The following is a 25,403-nucleotide window of genomic DNA, read 5'->3' on the forward strand; positions in this document are numbered from 1 at the left end:
CTCTCGGGGAATGTTACATCGCGCTGCAACGTTCCTCAAGAGGAGGGATCTGGAGCAGCTGATTAAAACAGAGAAGCCCTTCAAGTTCTGCGACCACCTGGTAGGGACGACCCCAAAGGCCCAGCCCCGGGCTGGACAAGCTCCCAGCCCCCGATGCCCAGTGTGTGGGCTGGCACTGTGCCTCTGCCCACTGCTGCGCCCACCTCTGGGTCACCAGCCTGGGCTCCACACGCTCCTCCCTTGCCTCGGGCTGTGCGGGCAGGGGAGGCCAGTGCTGGGCACGGGCAGTGCCCGGCCAAGGGGCACAGCCTCAGCCGACCCTTCCCCCCTGACCCGGCGCTCTCTGCAGATGGAAAAGGACGTGAGCAGACGAGCCAAGTACCTGCGCCAGGCCCTGCCGTACCTGCAGAGCCCACAGGAGCCCCTGCGAAAGGCGGCCCTCAAGTTCATGGGTGAGCCCCCAGCCCGCGCTGCCTCCCCGCCCGCTGCAGCTCGGCCCCAGCCCCGCCTGCTGCAGTCGCAGCACCAGCCGGCCCAGGGGCTGTGCAGCCTGACAGGCTCGCTGTTCACAGGGCTCGCCAAGTGGCACATGAAAGACCAGCCCAAAGACCTGGCGTGCATCATCAAGGGTGAGTCAGGGCACTGGGCTGGCACTGGGGGCTGGCGGGGACGATCACAGGCCCTGGACACGGAGCTGCAGTCCCTGCCTGCTTGCACAAGGCTCTGTTCCCTGCACGGCATCACCAGGACACACACACACACAGGATCCAAGGACACAGGGGGACTGGTGGACAGCACCTTCCCGCTCCTCCTCTCGGCTCCTGCTCCCTCCTGGCCATGGCAAGAGCTGCTTGGGATGGACCCGCCAGGCGGGGCTCCTCAGGTCCCCCCACAACCGGGCTCTGACCGTGGCTCTCTTCCTCTCTCTGCCAGCCCTTGAAGACGCCCTGAGGCAGGACTGTCCGTCCTACTTAAACATGAGAACCGCAGTGTGGGAAACTTACAGACGGGCAGTAGAAAATTCATCTGTTCCACAAACACCACTGATGCCCCCGCACCAAAGGAAGGACACCAGGCGTTAGCGGAGCTGGAGCTAGACATTGTTCTGGGCTCAAGAGAATTTGAAAGCAAACCCAGACACCTCCTGTCCTCTACAGAGACGTCGCTAACTCCCTCCCTTGCACTCCCTTCTCCTGACCCCACTTCATCCCTCCCTTTCCTGGCCTCCCTGGACAGTTGCCTCCTTCAACCCTCGCACCCTGTCCCTTCCCTTTCCTGCCCGCAGCTCATCCCTCCCCTTCCCCTCTGTCCAAAGCTCATCCCTCCCCTTCCCTTCTCCTCCCCACAGTCAATCCCTGTTCCTTCCCTTGTCCTTCCGACAGCTCATCCCTGCACCTACCCTTGTCTTGCCGAAAGCTTATCCCTGCCTCTTCCCTTCTCCTGCCCAGTGCTCATCCTTGCGTCTTCCCTGCTACCCAAAGCTGATCCCTCCCTTCCTTTCTCCTTCCCACACTTCATCCCTGTCCCTTCCCTTTTCTGCCCCAACCTCATCCCTTCCCCTTCCCTTCTCCTTCCACCCACTTCATCCCTCCCCTTCCCCTTATTTCAATAAAGATTTATTTCCCCCACTTTTATGCATCTTTGTTACACTCAAACGCCATAAAACCTGAGCCCTGGGGCACACGTGTCCTCAACGTCCAGTTCCACAACACTGTGCACTTAAACATCCTGCTGGACACACTCATGGCCCGTAGTCTGAGCCTGAAAAACACACTTGCACAAATAGGCCCTGGGGTTGCAGCGCCTCTTTGGAAAGGACTGCAAGGAAGTCAGACTTGACAGACTTTCTGAAGGGTGAGCTGCTGCTGCTGCCCAAGAAAACTGCCCGTTTGGGTCATCCCTTGGGAGCCAAGGGCCCTGCTTCTCAAGCAAAGTAATTCCCAAAGACTTCTCATGGCACCCACTGATGACACAGCAGACAGTGACATGGAACCAATTCATACCACAGCCAACTGGGACTCAGCACCAGTTCATGGCACAGAAACCTTTGACATGGCAGCAAGTGATGCCACAGCCAACTGTGACTCAGCGCTAATTCATGGCTCAGCACCATCTGACATAGCACCAAGTGGTGGAACCAGGCTGGCACCAGGCTGAGCGATTTTATGACAGAGAGCTGCAGGCCCTGACTGCTTGCACAAGGCTCTGCTTGCTGCACGACATGGCCAGGACACACACACACAGGATCCAAGGACACAGGGCGACTGGTGGACAGGACCTTTCCGTTCCTCCTCTCGGGCTCTGCTCCCTCCTGCCCATGGGAAGAGTTGCTTGGGATGGCCCTGCCAAGAGGGGCTCCTCGGGTCCCCCCACAACCGGGCTCTGACCGTGGCTCCCTTCCTCTCTCTGCCAGCCCTTGATGATGCCGTGAGCCAGGACGACTGTCCCACATACACCAACATGAGAACTGCAGTCTGGGACACTTACAGACGGGCAGGAGAAAATTCTGCTCACACTGAGACAACCGATGCCCCTGCAACAGGACCGCACCAAAGCCAGGAGACCACGTCTTAGTGGAGCTGGAGCTACACCTCATTCTGGGCTCAAGTGACCATGACAGCAAGATCAGACACCTCCTGGCATCTCCAGTGATATGGACAACTCCCTCCCTTCCATTCCCTTCACTTGACCCAACATCAACCCTCCCTTTCCTGGCCTCTCTCTCTGCACACCTGTCTCCCTCAAGCCCTCAGACCCTGCCCCTTCCCTTCCCCTGCCCAAACCTCATCCCTCCCTTTCCCTTCACCTGTCCAAAGCTCATCCCTGCACCTTCCCTTCTTCCTGCCCAAAGCTCATCCCTACCCCTTCCCATCCGCTGCCCAGTGCTCATCCTTACACCTTCCCTTCCCCTTCCCTGAACTTCATTCCTCTCCTTCCCCTTATTTCAATAAAGATTATATTTCCCTCACTTCTATGAATCTTTTTTACACTCCAATGCCACAAAACCTGACGATGCCGTGAGCCAGGACGACTGTCCCGCATACACCAACATGAGAACTGCAGTCTGGGACACTGACAGACGGGCAGGAGAAAATTCAACTGCTGCACTGAGACAACCAATGCCCCTGCAACAGGACCGCACCAAAGCCAGGAGACCACGTCTTAGTGGAGCTGGAGCTACACCTCATTCTGGGCTCCAGTGAGGTGAGCAGCAAGATTCGACATGTCGTGGCCTCTACGACAATTATCGAAAACTCCCTCCCTTCCATTCCCTTCTCCTGACCCCACTTCATCCTTCCCTTTCCTGACCTCTCTGCACAGCTGCATCGCTCAAGCCCTCAGACCGTGTCTTCCATTCTCCTGCTTGCAGGTCATCCCTCCCGTTCCCTTCTGCCCAATGCTCCTCAGTCCCCTTCCTTTCTGCCCACAGCCTATCCCTCCCATTCCTTCTGCCACAAACTCATCCCTTGCCCCTTCCCTTCTCCTGCCCAGTGCTCAACCTTGCGCCTTCCCTTCTGCCCAAAGCTGATCCCTCCCCTTCCCTTCTCCTCCCCACAGTTCATCCCTGTCCCTTCCCTTCTCCTCCCCACAGTTCATCCCTGTCCCTTCCCTTCTCCTCCCCACAGTTCATCCCTGTCCCTTCCCTTCTCCTCCCCACAGTTCATCTCTGTCCCTTCCCTTCTCCTCCCCACAGTTCATCCCTGTCCCTTCCCTTCTCCTCCCCACAGTTCATCCCTGTCCCTTCCCTTCTCCTCCCCACAGTTCATCCCTGTCCCTTCCCTTCTCCTCCCCACAGTTCATCCCTGTCCCTTCCCTTCTCCTCCCCACAGTTCATTCCTGCCCCTTCCCTTCTGCCCAAAGCTCATCCCTGTCCCTTCCCTTCTCCTCCCTAAGGTCATCCCTGCCCCTTCCCATCTCCTTCCTCACACTTCATTCCTCTCCTTCCCCTTATTACAATAAAGATTATATTTCCCCTATTTCTATGCATCTTTTTTACACTCAAACGCCACAAAACCTGACGATGCCGTGAGCCAGGACGACTGTCCCGCATACACCAACATGAGAACTGCAGTCTGGGACACTTACAGACGGGCAGGAGAAAGTTCTGCTGCTGCACTGAGACAACCGACGCCCCTGCAACAGGACCGCACCAAAGCCAGGAGACCACGTCTTAGTGGAGCTGGAGCTACACCTCATTCTGGGCTCCAGTGAGGCGGCAGCAAGATCAGACACCTCATGATCCCTACAAAGATATGGGCAACTCCCTCCCTTCCATTCCCTCCACTTGACCCAACATAAACCCACCCTTTCCTGGCCTCTCTCTCTGCACACCTGTCTCCCTCAAGCCCTCAGACCCTGCCCCTTCCCTTCCCCTGCCCAAACCTCATCCCTCCCTTTCCCTTCTTCTGCCCAAAGCTCATCCCTGCACCTTCCCTTCTTCCTGCCCAAAGCTCATCCCTACCCCTTCCCATCTCCTGCCCAGTGCTCATCCTTACACCTTCCCTTCCCCTTCCCTGAACTACATTCCTCCAGTTCCCCCTTATTACAATAAAGATTATATTTCCCCTATTTCTATGCATCTTTTTTACACTCAAACACCACAAAACCTGACGATGCCGTGAGCCAGGACGACTGTCCCGCATACACCAACATGAGAACTGCAGTCTGGGACACTGACAGACGGGCAGGAGAAAGTTCTGCTGCTGCACTGAGACAACCGATGCCCCTGCAACAGGACCGCACCAAAGCCAGGAGATCACGTCTTAGTGGAGCTGGAGCTACACCTCATTCTGGGCTCAAGTGACCCTGACAGCAAGATCAGACACCTCCTGGCATCTCCAGTGATATGGACAAATCCCTTCCATTCCCTTCTCCTGACCCCACTTCATCCCTCCCTTTCCTTCCCTCTTTGGACGGCTGCCTCCCTCAAGCCCTCAGTCCCTGACCCTTCCCTTCTGCCCATAGCTCATCTCTGCCCCTTCTCTTCTCCTGTCCAAAGGTCATCCTTGCGCCTTCCCTTCTGCCCAAAGGTCATCCCTCCCCTTCCTTTCTCCTCCACACAGTTCATCCCTGCAACTTCCCTTCTGCCCAAATTCATCCCTGCTCCTTCCCTTCTCTTGCCCAGGGCTCATCATGCAACTTCACTGCTCCTGACCAAAGCTCATCCCTGCCCTTCCTTTCTCCTTGCTGCACTTCATTTCTCCCCTTCCCCTTATTTTAACAAAGATTCCCTTTCCCCCACTACCATGCATCTTTGTCACACTCAAACACCACAAAACCTGAGCCCTGGGGCAAATGGGTCCAGTCCTGACTTTCCTTTGCCCCTTGCACAGTGTGCACAGACACAGGGGCACATGGGCACTGCAGGCTGCAAAGGGCCCCGTCCTCAGTGTCCAGTTCCACAACACTGTGCACTTAAACATCCTGCTGGACACACTCAAGGCCCGTAGTCTGAGCCTGAAAAACACACTTGCACAAATAGGCCCTGGGGCTGCAGCGCCGCTTTGGAAAGGACCGCAAGGAAGTCAGACTTGACAGACTTTCTGAAGGGTGAGCTGCTGCTGCTGCCCAAGAAAACTGCCCGTTTGGGTCATCCCTTGGGAGCCAAGGGCCTTGCTTCTCAAGGAAAGTGATTCCCAAAGATTCCTCGCTCAGGTACTTCCAAATGTCTCCCTCTGGCTCTCTGGGCTCCCTTCACTCCCTGTGTCCCACTGCACTTTGCAGAGGGCCAGGGAAAGGGGCACTAAGCAGCCTGTGGGGCAAAGCCCCGCTGGGGCAGCTCACCAGACTGCAAGCACATCTGGCACTCCATGTCCCATGGGAACAGAGCTCCTCTGCCAGACCCTGAGCCCCCCATTTCCAGTGCAAATCCAAGATACCTGCTGGAAGCAGGGACAAGGGAGCCTAGAGGGCTGGCTCTGGGAGCATCTTGCAGCACAGGCATCCTTGTCTGGGGAACATCCAAGCACATCCCAGCCTGTTGCTGCATCTGCTTTGCCTCCCCGGCTTTTTACAGTGATGCTCCCACGCTGCCCCTTCTCCTGCCACTTCCCAGAAATTTTCATTCTCACTTCCCAGTGCCACTTCCCAGCACCCAGGAGCCCCACTGTCTTTTGTGAGCCAAGACCGCATGAGGGACATGCTGAAGCCTCTCCCTCTGCCCAGGACTGTTCCCATTCCCATCAACAGCAGACAACCTGTAGCATGGAATCATAGAATCCTTATGATTGGAAAAGACCTCTGAGACCATCAAGTCCAACCATTCCCCCAGCACCACCAAGCCCACCACTGAACTGTGCCCCCACATGCCACATCCACACATTTTCTGGACACTTCCAGGCATGATGAATGCACTTCCCTGACATAATCACCACCCCCTCGAACCACCATCTGCTGGAATTCCAACACTTCCCAGGTGGAATCGGCATCACCCACTGCTGCTGCCTTGCTGTGCCATTCAGTCTTGCCCTGGGAACCAGCTTCTCAGAGTGCCTGGAAAGCAGGCACTGGACGCACATCACTGAGTTACCTCTGAAACGGCTTAAGGGATGGCACCTACCTGGTGTCCTGAGCATCCAGGTGACACCCTCACCCCTTCTATTACAGCATCCTGGGTCCTGCTGTCCCTGTGGTAGGTGGGTTGGCTGCACGGCTGGAAATCCCGGGAATGCAAAAACCAACGATGAGATCTCTGAGCCGGGGACACCTCCTGGTATGTTGGGTCTACGTCCTGAGCCAGCACCTCTTAGCAGTGGGGTCCCTGCTGTGATCCCTGAGCTCTCCCCGCACCTACACGGACGGGACAGGGATGGACATCCCCACAGTACCACAGACCCAGCGTGCACAGGGGATGATCCTGCACCGCCACTTGGCCCGCGGGGGTGCCCAGAGCCCTCCGACAGCTCCGGGGATACCTCAGCGATGCCCTCACAGTCCCTCTCAGCCCTCTCCCCTCCTCACTCCTGTCACCACCTTTCTCATCCCTCACCGCCACTCTCTTCCCTGCCTTCCCCCACCATCCGTCTCCCCTCTCAGATCTCCGCCCACCTCTCTCCCCTCTTTCCCTCCCCTAGTCGCTCCCCTCTCAGCTCTCCCCTCACTGCCCCACTCACCCATCACCATCCGAGACAGCTCCGGGGGCACCTCAGACAACCCCTCACAGCCCCCTCTCATCCCCGTTTTGTTCCTGTCTCTCATTCTCGCCCGTCGCTCCCCTCTCAGCCCTGTTTCCCTCCTGTCTCCCCTCATCGTCCCTCTCCCTTCTCCCCTCACGGCCCCACACACCCATCACCCTCCGAGACAGCTCCGGGCTCACCTCTGACATCCCCTCACAGCCCCTCTCCTCTCACCGCCCCTCGCTCCCCTCATCGCCCCTCTCACCTCTGTGTCACTTCGGTCGCTCCTGCCTCTCCTTGCCACTCGCTCCCCTCTCTCCTCTCGCTGCCCCTCACTGAGGGCAGAATCGATCCCAGCCAGGTGGCGTCAATGCCCTCTCACCCCTCTCTTCCCACTCTCTTCTGTGAGAAATAAAAAGAGAGGGTTCGTTGTGGGAGGTGTGGAAGGAAGGGGTTTTGGTTCATTTGAACAGTTGAATTAAAAGGTTCCGTGTTAATTGCTTTTTGGAAAAGCGGAATGGCCCTTTAAGGGGGGGATTTCTCCACATGCAGGTTAGACAGGCGAATTTGGCGGGCAGTCTGTGAGGCAGCAGCCTCACCACGGGGGGGCTGTTGTCAGCGTCTGCGTACGGTGGTAGGGCCTGATAGGGCGACTGGATGGGCCAATCAGCGTTGATGGCGCAGCAAGAAATTGCCCAAAGAAGGCAGTGAAGAAGTGAAGTGATGGAGTAACCTCGAATCAGCGTGCACGGGACCACACATGGACTACGGAGGAATGGACTCCTGGAGGGGAGGGAAGAGGGCGTGGCGTGAAGGAAATAAATGGGAGTGACCTCACCCTCCCCGGGGTGCTCCCCTGCGACTTCGCTGTGGCGAGGCGGCCTGTGCGCGCAGTTTGGCCATTAAACCCTACTTTGCTTTGCTCCTTCAACTCGTCTCTCTAAAAATTCTTCAAGCCAAGATTTTTCTCACATCCTCTGCGCTCCTGTTTCCCCTCACAGCCCCTCTCAGCCCTGTTTCCCTCCTTTCTCCCCTCATCGTCTCTCTCCCTTCTCCCCTCACGGCCCCGCTCATTCCTCACCGCCAGTCGCTCCCGTCTCCCCTCACTGCCCCACTCACCCATCACCCTCCGAGACAACTCCGGGGGCACCTCAGACATCCCCTCATGGCCCCTCTATCCCTTGTTTTGCCCCTGTCTCCCATTCTCGCCAGCTGATCCCCTCTCAGCCCTGTTTCCCTCTTGTCTACCCTCATCGTCCCTCTCCCTTCTCCCCTCACAGCCCCGCTCATCCCTCACCGCCAGTCGCTCCCGTCTCCCCTCACTGCCCCACTCATCCATCACCCTCCGAGATAGCTCCGGGGGCACCTCAGATATCCCCTCACCGCCCCTCGCTCCCCTCAGCACCCCTCGCGGCCCCTCTCACCTCTGTGTCGCTCCTGTCTCCCCTTCTCGCCCGACTCGCTCCCCTCTCTCCTCTCGCTGCCCCTTACCGAGAGCGGGATCGATCCCGGCCAGGCAGCGTCAATGCCCTCTTACCCCTCTCTCCTCTGCGCTCCCGTCTCCCCTCACGGCCCCTCTCAGCCCTGTTTCCCTCCTTTCTCCCCTCATCGTCCCTCTCCCTTCTCTCCTTACTACCCACCCCTCTCTCCCCTCACTCATCACCATCCGAGACAGCTCCGGGGACACCTCAGACATCCCCTCACTGCCCCTCTCACCTCCGTTTTGCTCCTGTCTCCCATTTTCCTCAATCGCTCCCCTCTCAGCCCTGTTTCCCTCATCCTCCCTCGCCCTCTGCCCCTCACGGCCCCGCTCATCCCTCATGGCCCCGCTCACCCCTCACCCCCAGTCGTTCCCGTCTCCCCTCACCGCCCATCACCCTCCTAGACAGCTCCGGAGGCACCTCAGACATCCCCTCAACTCAGACACCTCCCATTCTCGCCAGCTGATCCCCTCTCAGCCCTGCTCCTCTCCTGTCTCCCCTCATCATCCCTCTCCCTTCTCCCCTCACGGCCCCGCTCATCCCTCACGGCTCCTCTGCCCTCACCGCCCCTCGCTCCCCTCACGGTTCCTCTCACCTCTCCTGTCGCTCCTGTCTCCCCTCCTCGCCACTCGCTCCTCTCTCTCCGCTCTGTGCTCTCGCCGGCCCTCACGATTGCCAACCCCGCTCTCACCGGGCGGTGTCACCAACCCAAGAATCAAAGCGGCGGCCCCGCGGGGGCGTCCCGCGCGTGACTGACGGGCGGCCGCGGCCAACGGGCGATGCGCGCGGGCGGCACGGGGGGCGTGGCCGGCGAGCGGCCAATGGGGAGCGAGCGGCGCCGCCCCCCAACTCCGCGGGCTCAGCCGGGTGTCCCCGGCACGGAGTTGTGGCGGCGGCGGCGGGACCGGAGGGACGGGAGGGACGAGCGGCGGGACGGGGGGGCTGCGCTTCGGTGCATGGCGGTGTCCAGCCGGGGCTGAGGGAAGGCACGCAGCGGGGCGGTGCCTCCCGCTGCCCCATGGCCGGCGCTGAGGGGGCGGCCGTGCCCTACGCCGTGGAGCTGGGGCTCACCGTGCTCCACACGGCGCTCTACGCCGCGCTCTTCCTCTTCGCTTACCTGCAGCTCTGGCTGCTGCTCTACTACCGACAGCGCCGCCTTAGCTACCACACGCTCTGCCTCTTCCTCTGCCTGCTCTGGGCAGCCCTCAGGACCACGCTCTTCTCATTCTACCTGCAGAATTCCCTGCAGGCCCTCCGCCTCCAGCAGCCCTTCGCCCACTGGCTCCTGTACTGCCTGCCCGGCTGCCTCCTCTTCTCCAGCCTCTGCCTCCTCAACCTCTATTTCGCCGAGGTAAGTTTTGCTTTTGGGAAGAAAACCCTCCCAGATTCTCCCTCGCAAATCCTGCAGGACACCATGGTTGGAAGCGCCTCTTCAGCCACCTCTCCAAACTTGGAATGCTCTGGAGCCAAGGCTTTGGGGTGGGATGGAGGTGTGACTGTCCAGGTGAGGGTGGGAAGGAATCCCGGGGCTCTGCCCTGAATGTTGGCATTGGGAAAGGCTGGGGATCTGTCCTGAATCCAGGCTTTTGGTGCGATGCTTAGGAATTGTGCCCTGAGTCCAGGCTTGGATGGAGGCACAGTTATTGTTCCCTGAATCCAGCCCTCAGTATAGACTTTGTTACAGGCTGGGGGGATGCAGGAATTGTGCCCTGAATCCAGGCTTGGATGGAAGCACAAGGATTGTGCCCCGAGTCCATGCTTGGTGGGAGGCACAGGAACTGTGCCCTGCATCCAGGCTTGGATGGAGGCACAGGGATTGTGCCCTAAATCCAGCCTTGTCGGGGGGAGTGGTGGGGGATTTGGGGGGGATGGTGTGAGCAAACAGCATGCCCTGAATCCCAGCATCAGGGTTTTTGGATGCAGGGCTGTGCCCTGAATGCAGACCCGGGAGGGGGGGTGGAGGTGGAACCAGCACATGCCCTGAATTTGGGATTTGAGGGTGCAGGAACATGCCCTGCTCCCAGGTGGGATTTTCCCCTTTGCAACCCAGAGCCATTGGTGGGGGAAAAAGGGGGGTAAAATCACTTGGGGGGACTGTTTTACATCTTTTTTTAATTGATTCCCGTTCTCCAAAGGGGACCAGAAAGTGGCAGCAGCAGGGGCTGCTCTGGCCTGGAGTGGTGCCAACCATTACGTCACCAGCCAGAGCCTCTTCTGCTATTGTTGCTGCGCTCCCTCCGTCTCTCTCCATCGCTCCGCTGCGAACTGGGCTTGTTGTTCTGCAGCTTGTTGTCAGACAAAAAAAAACACCAACCCGAGATGCCTCAAACAACAGCCTGGGGCAGCAGAGGGGGGCTCCTTTCCAGCAAAACCATCGCTGCTGGGACAGTGCAGAGCTGCTTGTTGTTGTCACCGAGTGTATCCCTCCTTTTCTGGGCTTCCCATCACTCGTGTCATGATTTTTATCCTCCTTTGCCTAAGTCCACTTGTCTTTATCTCTTAAAGCCTCGTCTCTCTCCTCTGAATATTTTGTTTCTGCTCCAGTTTCTCCCAAGCAGCCCTTTGCTCGCCTGCCTCCCCAGCTGGGTGACTTGGTTCATAAATAGGCAGCACTTTTCCTTCCAGCTTTGTTGTTGTTGTGGGGATTCTTTGCTCTGCAGCTCTCAGCTGTTCCCCAGCCTCACAAAGGAATCGCTAACACACAGCGAAATCGCTCCGTCGCTCCGATGTGTCACCCAGGGGAGTTATGATTTCATTTTCCCGAGGACATCAGCGCTCACATGATAACAGGAGACTTGGAGCAATTGGGTTGTTCAGCTCTTTTGGTTCTTTGCTCCCCACTCCCTGCTCTGAATAAACACCGAGAAGCTGGGGGTGAAATGCCTGTTGCCAAAGCTGTTGGTGTTGGTTGAGTGGCAGCAGGATAACAAATGGTGCAGGGTGTGCATAATCCATCTTGTCTGTTAAAGGCAGCCTGACCTACGAATTGCTCCAGCCAGGAGGGGTTTGTGTCCCTTGAAAAGCAGGAATCCTGCCCTCTGCTCCACAAAGTGGCTGGATTTTTGTTTTCCTCTTGGTCCGTGGACTCGACAGCAGATTTGCCTCTCTCCAGGCTTGTTTAAATGTTTCTTAAAGTAAATCCAAATAGATTCCCAAGCTTCCCTTCCTCCCACAATATCTGTTTTCCAGTAAACTCTACATATATCCCATTTCTTTCTCCTTGAAAACCTAGAGCCAAGGGAAATCCTGTCTGAGGAAATAAGAGCTCAGAATCTGGAGTGGGGAAGGATAAAGTGACTTATAAAAGTGGGTCTGCATGCTCAGCTCCAGGGAGGGTCTGACACTTCCCTGGCACAGCCAGAAGGGCAGTCCAACGCTCTGTGGTGTTTTTGAGTGATCTCACAGTGGTGTTAATAAAGCTCCAGAGGTTTGGAGAAAGAGTGGAGCTGGATGGACTGAAAGCCTTTGGTGCTTTTCTGGCTCCTATCTCAAGATCTAGTCATGACTGGTGTGTTTAGTGGTGTGACTTCCAGTAGAACATGCCCATCCATTTCCAGATTTTAAGGGCTAGTTGGGAGCAACTTGCAGAAAGACCCTGGGCTGCTTCTGCCCTGGGGATGGGATCCTGATCCAAGATGTCCTCAGATAAAAGCACAGGCTGGTGCTGTGCTAAGGGCCTGGCTCATTGTCTCTCTACACAGTGCCTCCTTTGTGGACATGCTGGAGAAATGGCATCTGTGGAAAAAAACATGGCCTGTGCTGTTATTTGAGCTGATCTTCCCTGATTTACGAAGCTCCTTAGACTGTGGAGAAGCTGAGGATGAAATGGTGATGGGGAAGAAGTTCCAGAAAACAGCTATCCATGAAAAACTGGCATTACTTGGCACTCCAGGCAGTTTTGGGGCTGAAATTCAAACTTTTTAGACTGCCTGGTGTTCTTTCAGTGGGCCAAGGTTATCCTCTTTCCATACCCTCTTGGTCCTGAGATTCCTGAGGGAGTGCAGAGTCCTGACAGAATGACTGTGGGATGTGTATTTCTTTTTCATAGAATCCCAGAATGGTTTGGATTGGATGAGACCTTAAAACTCATCTCATTCCAGCCCGTGTTCAGGGACACCTCCCACTATCCCAGGTTGCTCCAAGCCCCATCCAGCCTGCCCTGGAACACTTCCAGGGATGGGGCAGCCACAGCTTCTCTGGGCAGCCTGTGCCAGGCTTCACCACCTTCACAGCCAAGGATTCCTTCCCAATGTCCCATCTAATCCTGCCCTCTGGCAGTGGGAAGCCATTCCTTGTGTCCTGTCACTCCATGCCCTGGTCCAGAGTTCCTCTCCAGCTCTTCTGTGGGCTCCCTTCAAGTGCTGGAGCATCAAAAGGTGAAATGCCTTTAGCTTAGGAACATCTCTTCCTTTCTGCTTCAGCTTGTACCAGAATGAGTCCTTTCCTGAAAATCTGGAATTCAGAGTACATCAGAATTCCTCAGATCCATTCCCAATCTTGCTTCAATGTCCCAGATATCCAAATAAGACACTCCTTTGCCTTGCCTTTGGAATAGCACCTCTGCTGCCAGCTAGACATGTAGATCAGACACAGATTGGATTCCATGATCTCAGAGGTCTTTTCCAACCTCAGTTATTCTGTGAAATGTAGCCACAACCTCCACCTTGACCCTTTCAAAGACATTCCTGAGCACTTCGCTCTTCTGGGAATGATCAGCTGGTGCAGGGATGAGTAAGGAATGCTGGAATGGTGGGACTGAGGGCTGCACCACCAGGCTGGCATGGCCAGTCTGGGTTTTTCTGAGTGCTCCATCTGATTAGATGACATCAGCCTCTTCCATCCCTTCCTGCTCTAATTGCACTGGAGACATGCATGGAAAGAGCATCCAGCCTGGGAGAGGCTTGTCCTGTATTTTCCTTCTCAGATGGAAAACTGGAAAAGTCTCTATCCTTTCTTGCACCTTCCTTGTCTGGCAGACACCTGACAGTGCCCTCTGCCTCAGAGGGACAGCTGATAAGGGGTCACTTAAACTCCAAACTGCCTCATCCCAGAGCTGATGATTCCCATGTTTCCCAGATGAACAGGTGTCCATGCTGGCACCCAGCTATTCTAGGAAATCAGGGAACAAGCAAGTTGTACCCTGTGTTCATGATGGCAGGGAATGATCTCAGTATTAGTGGGGATGGTGAGAGATCCTCCTCATTGATAGTTCCAACTTTTCCTCTGGGGGGTGGGCGAGGGTTTGAACATTTGTTACGGGGTGTAATCCCAAAATAGTCTCTGCTGTGCTCTGAGATTATCTTGCTGTGGTGAGGGAAGGGATCTGTCTGTGGCTGCTCTTGCATCTGAGCAAGGGCTGTGCCAGGGCAGGGCATGGTTATGTCTTGTATCCATGGAGCCCAAATTCATGTTTTCTTTATGGAGAAGAGGGATTTTGATTCCATCAGACAGCAAGTTCCTGGCTCTCCTGGATCTTTTGGATCTGTTGGGAATGGCTGTACCAAACCCAGGCTGAAGTGGCTCAGTGTTAGGGTTAAGATCCTTTTTTTCAGTTCCTGGAAGTGGTCCTTGGAGCCATCTGGGGAATCTGGCATCTGTCAGCTTCTCTCAGCAGCTGTGACATCTCCAGTGCACCTTCTAAGGATGAGCGTGTGTCTTAAACATGCCCTTAGCAAGGTCACTCTCTAGGCTGTGCCTGAGCAAGGTGATCACTTTTATGTGATATATCCACTCCCCACAAATACAAAACCCTCCAGCATCATGGGGGGACTTTGAGGTCTGTAATTCTCCTCACCTGCTTCCCAGACCTGGCTGATGTGAAGGATTCAAAGGATCTGTGGCTCTGGAAACGCGATGGAGAATTGTTTCCTCTTTTGATGGGGAACAGGACTGCTCCTGAGCTCTCCATGCTGGATTCTTCACAGCAGAACCCTCCACATCAGCTGTCCTTGGGCTCTGAAGTCAGCAGAGTGCTGTGCAGAGAGACTCAAAGCTTGTCTCAAGGATAAGACCCACTGGTGTCACCTGCTGACCCAGTCCCTGGGAAGGAAAAGCAACCTCCAGATAAGTTATTAATCTTAATAACTAAAAACACCAAACCCGGTGATGCCTGTCCTCTTCCTGAAGTTACACGAATAATTAGCTGGGGGCTAATAAAAGTCTAAAGCTGGAGCTGTGGTCTCTCTGCTTTTCATGGCAGCAGGCCAAGACTGAGGCTCAAGTTGCTGTTGAACTCTTAACCCTGACTCAGCTTTGTGTGCCGTAATCCCTGGAGCCGTAGTGGGAGCATTTTGGGAGAGCCCTGCACATCCAGCATCTTCCTATTAGCCAGTGACACTTCCCTGCTCGGCTGAGGGGCTGTTCTCAGCTGGGAGTGCAATATTCCCAGCTGGAATATAAGCCAGGGACTCTGCAGTGCTGTTCAGAGGCTGTGGTTACAACTACCTCAGGTGGATTTCTGTTCTGCCCAAATGGCTGCTGGAGGAAGAGGTTTTCCCAGCTGGATGTCCTTGATGTCTTATTTGACAGGACAAGAGGAAATGGCCTCAAAAAATAGCGTGGCCAGCAGGCCCAGGGCAGTGACCCTTCCCCTGGACTCTGCCTTGGGGAGGCCACACCTTGAGTGTTGTGTTCAGTTCTGGGCCCCTCAGTTGAGGCAAGAGATTGAGGGGCTGGAGTGGGGCCAGAGAAGAGCAACGAGGCTGGAGAAGGGACTGGAGCACAAGTGCTGTGGGGAGAGGCTGAGGGAGCTGGGGGTGTTCAGCCTGGAGAAGAGGAGGCTCAGAGGTGACCCCAGCACTGTCTGGAACTCCCTGAAGGGAAGTTCTGGCCAGGTGGGGGTTGGTCTCTTCTCCCAGGCACTCAGCAATAGGACAAGGGGGCACGATGGGCTCAAGCTCTGCCAGGGGAAATTGAAGTTGGAGAGCAGAAACAAATTCTTTCCAGAGACAGTAAGTAGGCATTGGAATGGGCTGCCCAGAGAGGTGGTGGATTCCCCATCCCTGGAGGTTTTTAACCTGAGATTGGCCGTGGCACTGAGTGCCATGATCTGGTAAAGGGACTGGAGTTGGACCAAGGGTTGGACTTGATGATCTCAGAGGTCTTTTCCAACCCAATCGATTCTGTGATTCTGTGATTCTCAAGCTGCAGCAGAGAAGGTTCAGGTTGGATATTAGGGAAAAATTTCTTCACTGAAAGGGTGGTCAGGCATTGGAACAGGCTGCCCAGGGTAGTGGTGGAGTCACCATCTCTGGAAGAGTTCCAAAAACCCAATGGATATGGCACTTGGGGACATGGTTTAGTGGTGAACAAGGTGATGCTGGATTAATGGTTGGACTTGACGATTTTAGAGGTCTTTTTGAATCTTACTGATTCTATGACCATCCCAAAGTGCTTAAACATAACCTAAAGGCAAATTAAGGAGGATTCAGGGATATTTCTGTTTGGGAATCACCACATGGTCCATCCAAGGTGCAGGTTTCCAGTAACTCAGCTGAATTTTAGGGCTCAGAGTGGATTGTGCCACACTTCTGTACTTCTCTGGGCTGGTGTAGGCCAGGACAGTGGGATAAAGAACATCCATGGGGATGGATCCCTCCCTCTGCTGCAGAGCTGTGTCTTTTTCCTCACTGAGTGCTGCTTGAGCTCATCCTCCCTCACACCAGGGAGAGGAGCCAAGCAGTGGAACTGGCTTTGGGAAGAGGGTCACTGACACTTTCTGATGCCCTTTGAAATGCTTGAAACTACACAGGGGATCAGACAACCTCAAATCCTGAAATTTCTCTGGAAATCCTCTTGGCAGGAGCCTGATTCCTGAAGCTTGTGTGCCATTTCCACCTCTGGGCTGCCTGGAAGGCAGGAGCCAAGGAATCCCAGCAGGAAAACAGCTGAGTAAGGGTGCCTTGTAGGAGGTGAGGGATCCTTCAGTGCAGCCACAGTCTGGGAGCTGACAAGGAAAGGGAGGAGAAGGGAAACTGAACCTCCACACCTATGCAGTGATCCCACAAGTACAGGTGTGCTGGATCTGTCTGGATGTCTCTCTGCCTCTTCCCATTTTCCTTCAAAGTCTGCAGTCAGGACATGAGCTTTGCTGGTGGCTGACTGTGATCCCAATTCTGGAATCCTTCCTGCTGGGCCCTGTACCTGGAGCTGCATTTTGCACAGGACACAACCCTGTTTCTGCCGTGGCTGTTTTCCTGCTGTTTTCCTGACCAGCTGGTTCCCTGTCCCCTTGCAGCAGGATCTCACATCTGAGCTCTCACTTGGGAGTGTCAGCACCTTCCTGAACTGTCCCTAATTCCTTAGGCTCAAGTTCTGCCCATGTATGCTTCAGCCTTCCACCTCTGGAGGGCTTCCCACCATCTCAGAGTTACTTTTCAGGTGTATTTGTTCTACAAACTTCATAAGGATGAAGGAGCTGTGAGTTCCAAGTGCTTTTTCCAGCCTGCAGGTCCATGATCCAATACCAAAGGGCTATTTTAGATCAGCTATTTGTCTTGCTGAAGCAGAGCAGCTCAAGCAGCCTTCTCTAATGTGGAAATCCAGTGTGCTTGAGGTGCTAAAATAAGCAGCCCAGAACACTGGGCAGAGGAGATGTACTTTTGAAAGATTTTAATGACTGTTAAGTGCTAAACTCCCTGCTTTTCTTGGAGTTCCTAAGGTGTGGTGTTAAAGTCCCTGTCACATATGGGGTGTTATAGGCACCTGTATTTGGGCTGAGCTCTTGGAATGAAAAAAGTACCAGTCTTTTGGGTCCAGGGCAAGACTGGGTGCTAATAAATAATCTGGAGTCCTTGGAGGTGTCCAGCTGGAATCTGGCTCCCCTGTTTATCTCTTGTCTAAATTTAAAGAAAACTATAGGTCATGTGAAGTAACACTGTGCAAATCTTTCCTCCAGGTCATATTCAAAGTGAAATGTGCAGCTGAATTCAACAAGTACAAGTAAGTGATGCTGTTCTGACCTTCATGGCTTAAGGGGAGCTCACTGCAGGGCTGGGAGTGGGAGGTTCAGACCCCAGAGGCTGAACAGAGCTAATTCCATACCTGTGCTCTGACAAACAATCAGTGTTGTGCTTTGGAACAGGACTGGGAGGTTCAGAGGTGCCCAGGAAGTTCAAGCATCCCAGTAACAAACTATATGAACTCTCAAGGTCATTCTGAGCCGTCCCACCCCAAAAAAGATCTGCAGAATAACACTTGAGAAATAGGTGAGACCCGTGTTTGTGCAGCCCAGGTGCTTCCTAACGATTTCCAGGGAACCCACTGGGAAATTCAAGCTCCAGTAGCTTTCAGTAAAGAAGTTGCAGTGGTTGTGATGACTCATGGCTTATTGACTGGAGTTAATGCAGAGCTGGAGCAACACTTAAAATCTGCAAGATAAGAACCTGACTGTCAGAAGATGAGTCTTGTAACTCATGACTGCTTACGCTGCTCATGTGTTCTGAGAGCAGCTCCAGCAAACACTCTGCAGGCTTGGGCTGTCAGTACAACCCCTGATACCTGCTGGAATGCCTGAGCTTCCCAGCAAGCAGAGCACTGAGTGTGCTGGGAGGCTCTGATGAGACCGGAGGGTGGTGCAGAACAAGCCTGGACTTGTCCCACTCGAACTCCATTTTTCCTCCTCACCTTCTCTCCAGGGTCCTGCTGTATCTGGGCTCCATCTTCACCAGCCTTCTCTTCCTAGTTGTGAATTTGACTTGTGCAATGTTGATCCATGGTGAGGTCCCGGAGAACCAGCTGAGGTGGACGGTCCTGGCCCGTGCCCTCGTCAATGACAGCCTCTTCATCCTCTGTGCCATCTCTCTGGCTGGCTGCATGTGCAAGCTGGGAAAGATGTCTTCAGCCAATGTCTACCTCGAGTCTAAGGTAGGGAAATGCCTTGGGGACTGCCCCTGGGACTGCACAGCCATCAGTTGGGTTCTCAGCTGGATCTGGGAGTGCCTGCTGGCACCTGAGCTGCTCTTGCTCAAATATTCCTTCCAGTGATGAGGTGGCAGCTCTTGGATTCCTCCCTCCAGAAAGAGTTTGATCCTGCTGTGGGAATGATCTGCCCTCCATGTTTTAGGAGAATACCTTCTCTGCAGCTTTGGGAGATTTATGAGCTGCTTGTGCTTTTGAGGCTTAGAAAATAAGGGATTTGCCTGGAAGTGGGGGGTTCTCTAAGAGCAGCAGGTGCAGTTTGTGCAGTATAATCACTAAGGACAGTAAAACTTGCAGCATATTGTTACCTGTGGCATGTGCATAACAATTCTGAGCAAAGGGGATCCCCTCTAGCAGTCCAGCTTTAGCTGGGCTCTGTCTGGACAGGGTGAGATGTCCTGGATGAGATGAGCATGTTGGAAGTGGAGGAGAAGCTCCTGTAAGTCCTGCCCTAAGGCAGGACAGGTGAGGGTCTGAATACACACAGCTCTTTTCCAGCAGGTGGGAGAGTGGATGAGCTGCAAGCAGTGTGGCAGGAACTGCAAGTAATGGTGCTCTTGAGCTGCCTCCTCTTCCTCTGGGAAGCCACATCACCCCTGTCAAAGGCTGGGATTCCAGGGTGTGGACCTGGCCTGTTGGGAAGGGCAGACAGCAGGCTTCTGATGAGCCTGGAAACATCTGTAGGAAAAACCTGAGCATAGCCAGGTCAAGGTTGAAGCTGAGGCTTTCAGTAGGAGATGTCTGGCTCCTTAAGCAGCCAAGGGCATCCATGGTTTCCCAGAATCCAGGATGTGTGAACCATAAGTTACAGCTGCAGTGAGACAGGAGCCATCTAAGCTGAGAACCTGCTCACATCCCTTCCTGCCTGGGCTTGGTATCCAGCTCTGACCAGCTCTGGGCACTGATTAACTTGCCAAGTTCACCCAGCACAGGAACTTCCTCTCCTTCCATGCCTGAGGCTGCCCATGAGGCCCTGCTCTTGTGCAACCTGCTCCAGGGAAGCCTGTTTTCCAGTTGGATACTCAGCCTGGCTGTCTGCTACAAGTCTCTGCCTCCCTTCCCTGCCTTGGGGGCACCCCCTGATTTCCTGTGTGAAGGAGCTGCATAAAAAGTGGGGGATAAGCAGAAGTGCTACACAAATGCCTGAAAAGGTTGTCCTGCCTCCTGAACTCCAGCTGTGAACCTGCTGACTCAAAGCCATCCAGCGAGGCTGGAGATTCTGCCTCCACCACTGAAGGTGAAAGGCTGGTGCTGTAGGAAGGAGGCTGGACTGCATCCAGATCCTATCCTGTGGTCCTTGTGAGCTGGAGATTTACTTTACCACCTTTCCTTGTGGTGGCCTCAACACCAAGGGCTCAGCTAACAGTGACAGAGCAGGATGGGCTTCAGGAGTGTCACTTTGTTAGCAGCTGTTTTGTGCTGACTCTTCCAAGACACTGCCTTGAGCTCCAAAGCCAGGAAAATAGAGCTGGCACAGCCCAGCTGGGATGTGGAGCAGGTCAGTGAGATGAGCTTCCCCAGCAGAGTCTCTGCTTAAACACAAAGGCAAGTGAGCTGCTGGCATGTGTTTCTCTGCCCACTCATGGAGCTGGTGCCTCCCAGTAGTTATTAAAGGCCTTCATGGGTGTATTTAGCAAAGCCTGGTTTGTCATAGAATCCCAGAACGGTTTGGGTTGGAAGGGGCCTTAAAGATCATCCAGTTAACCCCCCCTGCCATGGGCAGGGCACCTTTCACTAGCCCAGGGTGCTCCAAGTCCTGTCCAACCTGACCTTCGACACTCCCAGGGATGGGGCAGCCACAGCTGCTCTGGGCAAACTGTGCCAGGGCCTCACTGCCCTTCCAGCCAAAAATTCCTTCCCAGGCTCTTGTAAATAGTCTCTCTCCATCTTTCCTGTCTGCTCCACTCAGGTATTGAGTCTCAGGCACCAGGTCTTTCTGCCCACCCCACAGATTTGGGCTTCTTTCCTGGACAAAACACTCTGTGTGATGTCAGAGCTGCTGAGCTGCTGCAAGTGAATGTCTGGGTGAACATTTCTGCTGCAGAGAAGCAGCAAGTTGGTTTTTCTAGTGGTTGTTGTTGGCCTTGTGGAGATTCCCATGGGAAGGCAGTGAGTGGAATAGCATCTTCCTGGGCCACCAGCATGAAGCTGACTGATAAGATCCTGGCAATGACACTCCTGTGCCTCAGATCTTCCCTACTCCCAAGTGGCACTGGCTGTGTGGATCTGTTCCTGAAACCAACTCATCACATGAGAAAGCTCTTAACCAGCTCTGAATATTTTAGCAACAACATACAAATGTTCTGGGTCATTCTTGCCTGCACAGCTTCTCATGTGTTTAAGGGAAGGGGGAAAGAAAATCACAGCTCTGTATTAAAACTCCTCTATTTCTTCCTGTTCCAGGGAACATCTGTCTGCCAGGCTATTATTGTGGGATCTGTAGTGGCTCTTCTGTATTCCTCAAGGGCTTGCTATAACCTGGTAGCTGTGGCCATATCTCCAGACAGTGTTCCTGGTCCTTTTAACTATGGCTGGGACAACCTTTCAGACAAGGTGAGTGTCTGTGGCCCCCAGTCCAGGGCCAGGAAAGTGAAATGCAGTCACTGCTAATCCTGTGAGGGTGAAAAAGGGCTGGGAGTGTGTCTGGGTAGCTGAACCCCCAAACAAGCTGGAGTTCTGCCTCCAGAAGCCCTGCTTGCTCTCTCCACCCAGCAAACCCGAGTCTTCCCCTATCCAGCCACTCCTTCAGGAAGGATTCCCTGTTGTGCTCTTCCCTTTTAGCCTGGCAGCTCTTCTTTTGAGGGAGAGGAGGGACAAGTCAACTAGAGCAGAAAGGCAATGCTTAATCAGGCATGGCTGTGTGTGAGGGAGAGTCACTGGTGTGGGGAGCGAGCTCCCAGTGCCCTGGTGGCACATGACCAGAACCAGCCCAGCTAAACCAGTAGCAGCAGCCAGGTAAGGGTCACTGTGCTGCTTTAGGGACTCCTGCCTTCCATAGGGTTTCTTTGCATTCCCAGTTCCAGTTTTTGGGAACTCTGTGGGTGGCTGGGATTACACACACTCTTCTGACTTGTGTTCCACAGGTGCACGTGGAAGTGAGCAGTGAGGAATATGTGGTATTTGGAGTGGTCCTTTTCCTGTGGGAGCTGGTGCCAACAACTTTTGTGGTGCTGTTCTTCCGGGCTCAGAGGCTGAGCCAGAACCTGGTAGGATTGAGCAAGTACTCCTGTGCAGAGCACCTGGGGTGACTGTCAGGTGTATTTTGCTTCTGACTTAATTCCTTTCTCGTTGTCAGACTCCAGCAGGGATGGTGAACAGCCACAGTTACAGCTCCAGAGCCTATTTCTTTGACAATCCGAGGCGCTACGACAGCGACGACGACTTGTCACGGCTCGGGGCCAGAGAAGGAGGGTGAGTGTTGTGCTGCCATCCTGCTCCCTGTGGGGAAGGACAGAGCTCCTGGCTTCTGCTCTGAGGGAAAAATGTGGTGGAAGAGGCAGCTTGGGCATGGCTGGGGCAGGGAGCCTGCTGACTGAGCATTTGTTCCTCATGCAGCTCACAAGGAGCTGTTTTTATTAGACAGAAGTGACCAGCCCCAAGAGGTGGATGTGGATGGTGCCCACAGGTAGAAAAATGTAATGGTTGCACACAGACCTCAACCAGGGGCTGGTCTTTCTAAGATCTTCCCTCAGCTGTGGGACAGAGGGCTCTAAGTCATTCCAGAGTGGTTTTTCCACTGGAAAGTGAGAGGTGGTCCTGGGAGGGAGATGATCTCTGGGAGCCATGAAAAAGCTCTGCAGGAACCCCTGACAGGGGAGAGAATGGTCAGGTATCCCCAGCAGAACTGCACAGGGAAACCTGGCAGCCCTGTCACCACAGGATCAGGGATTGCTTTGGGTTGGAAGGTACCTTACACACCATGTAATTCCAACTCCCTGCCTTGGGCAGGGACACCTTCCGCTAGACCAAGTTGCTCCAAGCCCCGTCCAACCTGAACTTGGACACACTTCACTTCACTTGCTGCCCAGGCATGTAGTGAGGAGTTCAGAGGTTCTGACTCTTCATAATCAGTGTTGTAGGGCCTGGTGCTCTTCCCCTTGTACCTGTTTCATCACAGCCAGGCTCCCTGGAGATACTCTGCCTGCAGACCTGGATATCCTCATCAGTGCTGGGAGCCTCCTATCATTGGAGGAACCAAATTAATTCATCTCTAAGAGTCCCTATCTGTTTTTTCTGCCCCTCCTCCAGCTTGGCCACCCCTCAGCGCTCAAGCTGCTACGGGTCCCTGGCCGGGAACGACAGCGGGACCCCCACGGACAGCGCGCCCTTGCTCTGCGCCGCCGGCGGCCTGGAGCCCAACCACCACAGCTCATACCCTGCCCCACACAACTGAGGAGGCTCCCTCTCTTCCCAGAGTGGCATTCATGTATAGGATTGTAACCTGGTTTTCTCTTTTCCTCCTCCTCCTCCTCCTCCCCTGAAGCATCTAACTCATGACACAAACATTCCACGACCTGCCGCAGCTGCGCGCGGGACTGAGCCGGAGGCTGCGGGCAGTAAGTAAGAGAACTGTGACTTTAAGGTACCATGTAGCAAAGTGAAGCTGAACTCTCTGGAAGCTTTTTCTTGGTCTGGTCTTCAAGATGTTGGCAGCTAAATGCACCAGAGCTTCCTCACTAGAAATGAAACATCAAATGCATATTTGCACTTTTATCTGCACACTTGGAAGGAACGAATCTTGCTCAGGCTGTGCTTGGTCTGAGACTGTTCTAGTTACTCTTTTAATTGCACATCCATAGCTGGGAGAGGTACTGTCTTCCTGCAAAGACGTGTTCCGTGAAGTACTCTGCATCCTGACTCACTGGGAGTGGGAGCTCGGTCCAGGCAGGACCTCCTGCACTGGATGCTCAAGCCTACTGTGCCATATTCCTACCTGGCAGGGCTGGGTGAGGCCTCGGGGCTGAGGGGGGTCTTGCTCTGACTCCTGGTTCTCATCCCACCTGGCTGCTGACCTGTCCCACCTGGGCCTGTGGCTCAGAGCTGAGGGGGAGTTCTGTCCCTACTGGCATTGAGACCAACCTGATGGCAGAGGGAGAGGTCTGGCTCTTCCCTTCAGGGAGAGCTTGGGGGTGGCTCAGCAGGAGTGTGTGTGCAGGAATGTGTGTGAATCCAGGGCTGCTGTACCTCGTCACCCATGGTGGGGTCCCCTTGTCCCCCTCAGTATTAAATTGCATTTAGTAGATAACCAAGAGTTTCAACGTGAAGTGAATGTGAACTGGTGGGTCCCCACTGAGGTGCAGGAGGTGTCTGGCTGCCTGTAGAGTGTGCTGTTTCAGAGGGAAGGGGTAAAAACCACAGGGGTCTGATCCCTGGGCTCCTTACTCTGCCTTCCAGGGCCTGGAGCCCTCCCACTGGAGTACACAGGGTGTGAGTGCTGGGTCAGGCTGGGAGAGGTTCCTCTGTCTCTCCTTCACCAAAGTAGCCAAGTCTGATCTGGGTTGGGCTCTTGGAGAGGAGGTTTTGTTTTATTCCTGGCTTGTCCCTGAGCCTGCTGTGGGGATGAGCAAAGCAGCTTTGGATGGAGGCTCTGCTCCAGTGGGAACTGCTCTGGCCACTGGTGCCAACCCACACTGGCACTGCTTTTGACCTGCCTCGTGCTGCTCAAACCCCAGGCTGCCCCTGGGCCGGGAGTGGTTTGGTGGGTAATGGTCTGGGAGCTGGGGGGACCCTGAGGCAGCCTCAGTGTCTGAGCTGTGTGTGAGAGACCCTCCAGCCCCAGGGCAGCCCTGACTTCTCCTCACCAGTGCGGCCTGGTCCCCCCTCCCCTGTTGCTTGTGCTGAGCACAATGTCACTTGTCCCATGGGAACACCTGTCCCTGTGGTCTGTGCTGGCCCCTCCCTGCTTCCCTCCTTCACTCTGGCTGGCCCAAAAAGAGCAGGACATCCTGCCTCTTTTTGGGGAAGGCAAAGATGGCAACTCTCAGCACATCCCTCACTCGAGGTACCTGACCCAGAGCTCCACCCTGGCTGCTCACCTGTCTCCTGGCAGGAACAGGTCACTCCATCTCAATCACTGCTTGGCTTATGGCAAAGCTGATGAAGGGCCTGGCGTGTCCCCCTTCCTTTTGCTCCCATAAGTCACCAAAGACAGTAAGTGACACTCGTGGCCCCTGTTCTTGCTTAAATTCCAAAGCACTAGGAGCACTTTAAGTTTTTCTCTGGAGGGAAAGGAGTGTAGTGCAAAAAAAAAAAATTAAAAAAATTACAAAATCCAAGGGCTACAGGCTCATTGTTCCTATTGCACTGAAGCACACACCCACACTATGATCTTCCTGGGTTTGGGATGGCAGGTCAGGGCAGTGAGTCTCGTTGCTGATGGACCCCTGAGTGACTGGCAAAGCGTTTGGGTTTTACTCCTTTGTCCGGTGGTTTCCGAACCGGCTGCTCCTCCCGGGGCCGGTCCCGTGTTTTACTGAAGTAATTTATAGCTGAGAAGTACAATTACTTTTTTAATGCATAGTTGCCTTTCATTAAACTTTCTTTTTTGGGTTGGTTTTTTTTTTGTTTGTTTGTTTTTTGGTATGGTTTAACAGTGTTTTGGCTTTGCAGTCGGGCAGCAGCTGCTGCACCAGGAGCTGTGGCCAATGAATGTACCTATTTGTTCTTCACTAAACTGTAACCGAGCACTACTCTGTTGAAATAAATAAATAAATTTAAAAGGACTTTCTATGCTGGGTTTGCTCCTAGGGTGACCCAGCCAGCTCCAGGCGTGACCCTGTGGTCCCCTGTGCCCTGCCAGGACCTGGCACATCCTCCTGCTCTGTTGAGACAGGACTGGGAGTTTGTAAAGCTGCTGCTGGATGAACTCTGAGGGATGAGTTTGGGATGT

At 54.5% G+C, this 25,403-nt stretch overlaps 2 protein-coding genes across 7 annotated transcripts in view; one reads left to right on the forward strand and one right to left on the reverse strand.

The window, feature by feature from the left end:
* TXNDC16 (thioredoxin domain containing 16) overlaps positions 1-9,305 on the reverse strand; it is a 113,848-nt gene extending 104,543 nt beyond the window's left edge. Inside the window, exons 1-3 of one of the 5 annotated variants that reach the window (XM_071557221.1) lie at positions 9,192-9,305; positions 7,381-7,517; positions 6,560-6,652 (exon numbers count right to left, since the gene is read on the reverse strand). In XM_071557221.1, coding sequence (XP_071413322.1) covers positions 6,560-6,575 — 16 coding nt within the window. In that variant the 5' untranslated portion in view covers positions 6,576-6,652; positions 7,381-7,517; positions 9,192-9,305. Of the gene's footprint in view, positions 1-6,559; positions 6,790-7,380; positions 7,518-7,848; positions 7,876-9,191 lie in introns of those variants that run through there. The other 4 variants (XM_071557219.1, XM_071557222.1, XM_071557224.1 and 1 more) reach the window with 4 other exon arrangements.
* A 225-nt stretch (positions 9,306-9,530) lies between these two features.
* GPR137C (G protein-coupled receptor 137C) lies at positions 9,531-25,222 on the forward strand. 2 transcript variants are annotated; one of them, XM_071557226.1, is made up of 7 exons: positions 9,531-9,947; positions 17,493-17,536; positions 18,232-18,460; positions 20,918-21,067; positions 21,598-21,720; positions 21,810-21,925; positions 22,763-25,222. In XM_071557226.1, exons 1-7 carry the CDS (start codon positions 9,615-9,617, stop codon positions 22,905-22,907), a joined length of 1,140 nt encoding a protein of 379 aa, XP_071413327.1. In that variant the 5' UTR covers positions 9,531-9,614; the 3' UTR covers positions 22,908-25,222. The 2 variants fall into 2 exon arrangements, with proteins under 2 accessions (XP_071413327.1, XP_071413328.1); XM_071557227.1 differs by lacking the exon at positions 20,918-21,067.
* Positions 25,223-25,403: the final 181 nt, after the last annotated feature.

Source organism: Pithys albifrons, chromosome 6 (genome assembly GCF_047495875.1).
Source record: "Pithys albifrons albifrons isolate INPA30051 chromosome 6, PitAlb_v1, whole genome shotgun sequence".
Classification (NCBI taxonomy): Eukaryota; Metazoa; Chordata; class Aves; order Passeriformes; family Thamnophilidae; genus Pithys; species Pithys albifrons.

What these genes read in the sequence shown, in the direction of transcription:
- GPR137C (XM_071557226.1), top strand. Translation starts at nt 9,615, where the DNA reads ATGGCCGGCGCTGAGGGGGCGGCCGTGCCCTACGCCGTGGAGCTGGGG. An exon ending in GCTGAATTCAACAAGTACAA is followed by an intron (nt 17,537 to 18,231) that starts GTAAGTGATGCT and finishes CCTTCTCTCCAG; the next exon opens with GGTCCTGCTGTATCTGGGCT. An exon ending in ATGTCTACCTCGAGTCTAAG is followed by an intron (nt 18,461 to 20,917) that starts GTAGGGAAATGC and finishes TTCCTGTTCCAG; the next exon opens with GGAACATCTGTCTGCCAGGC.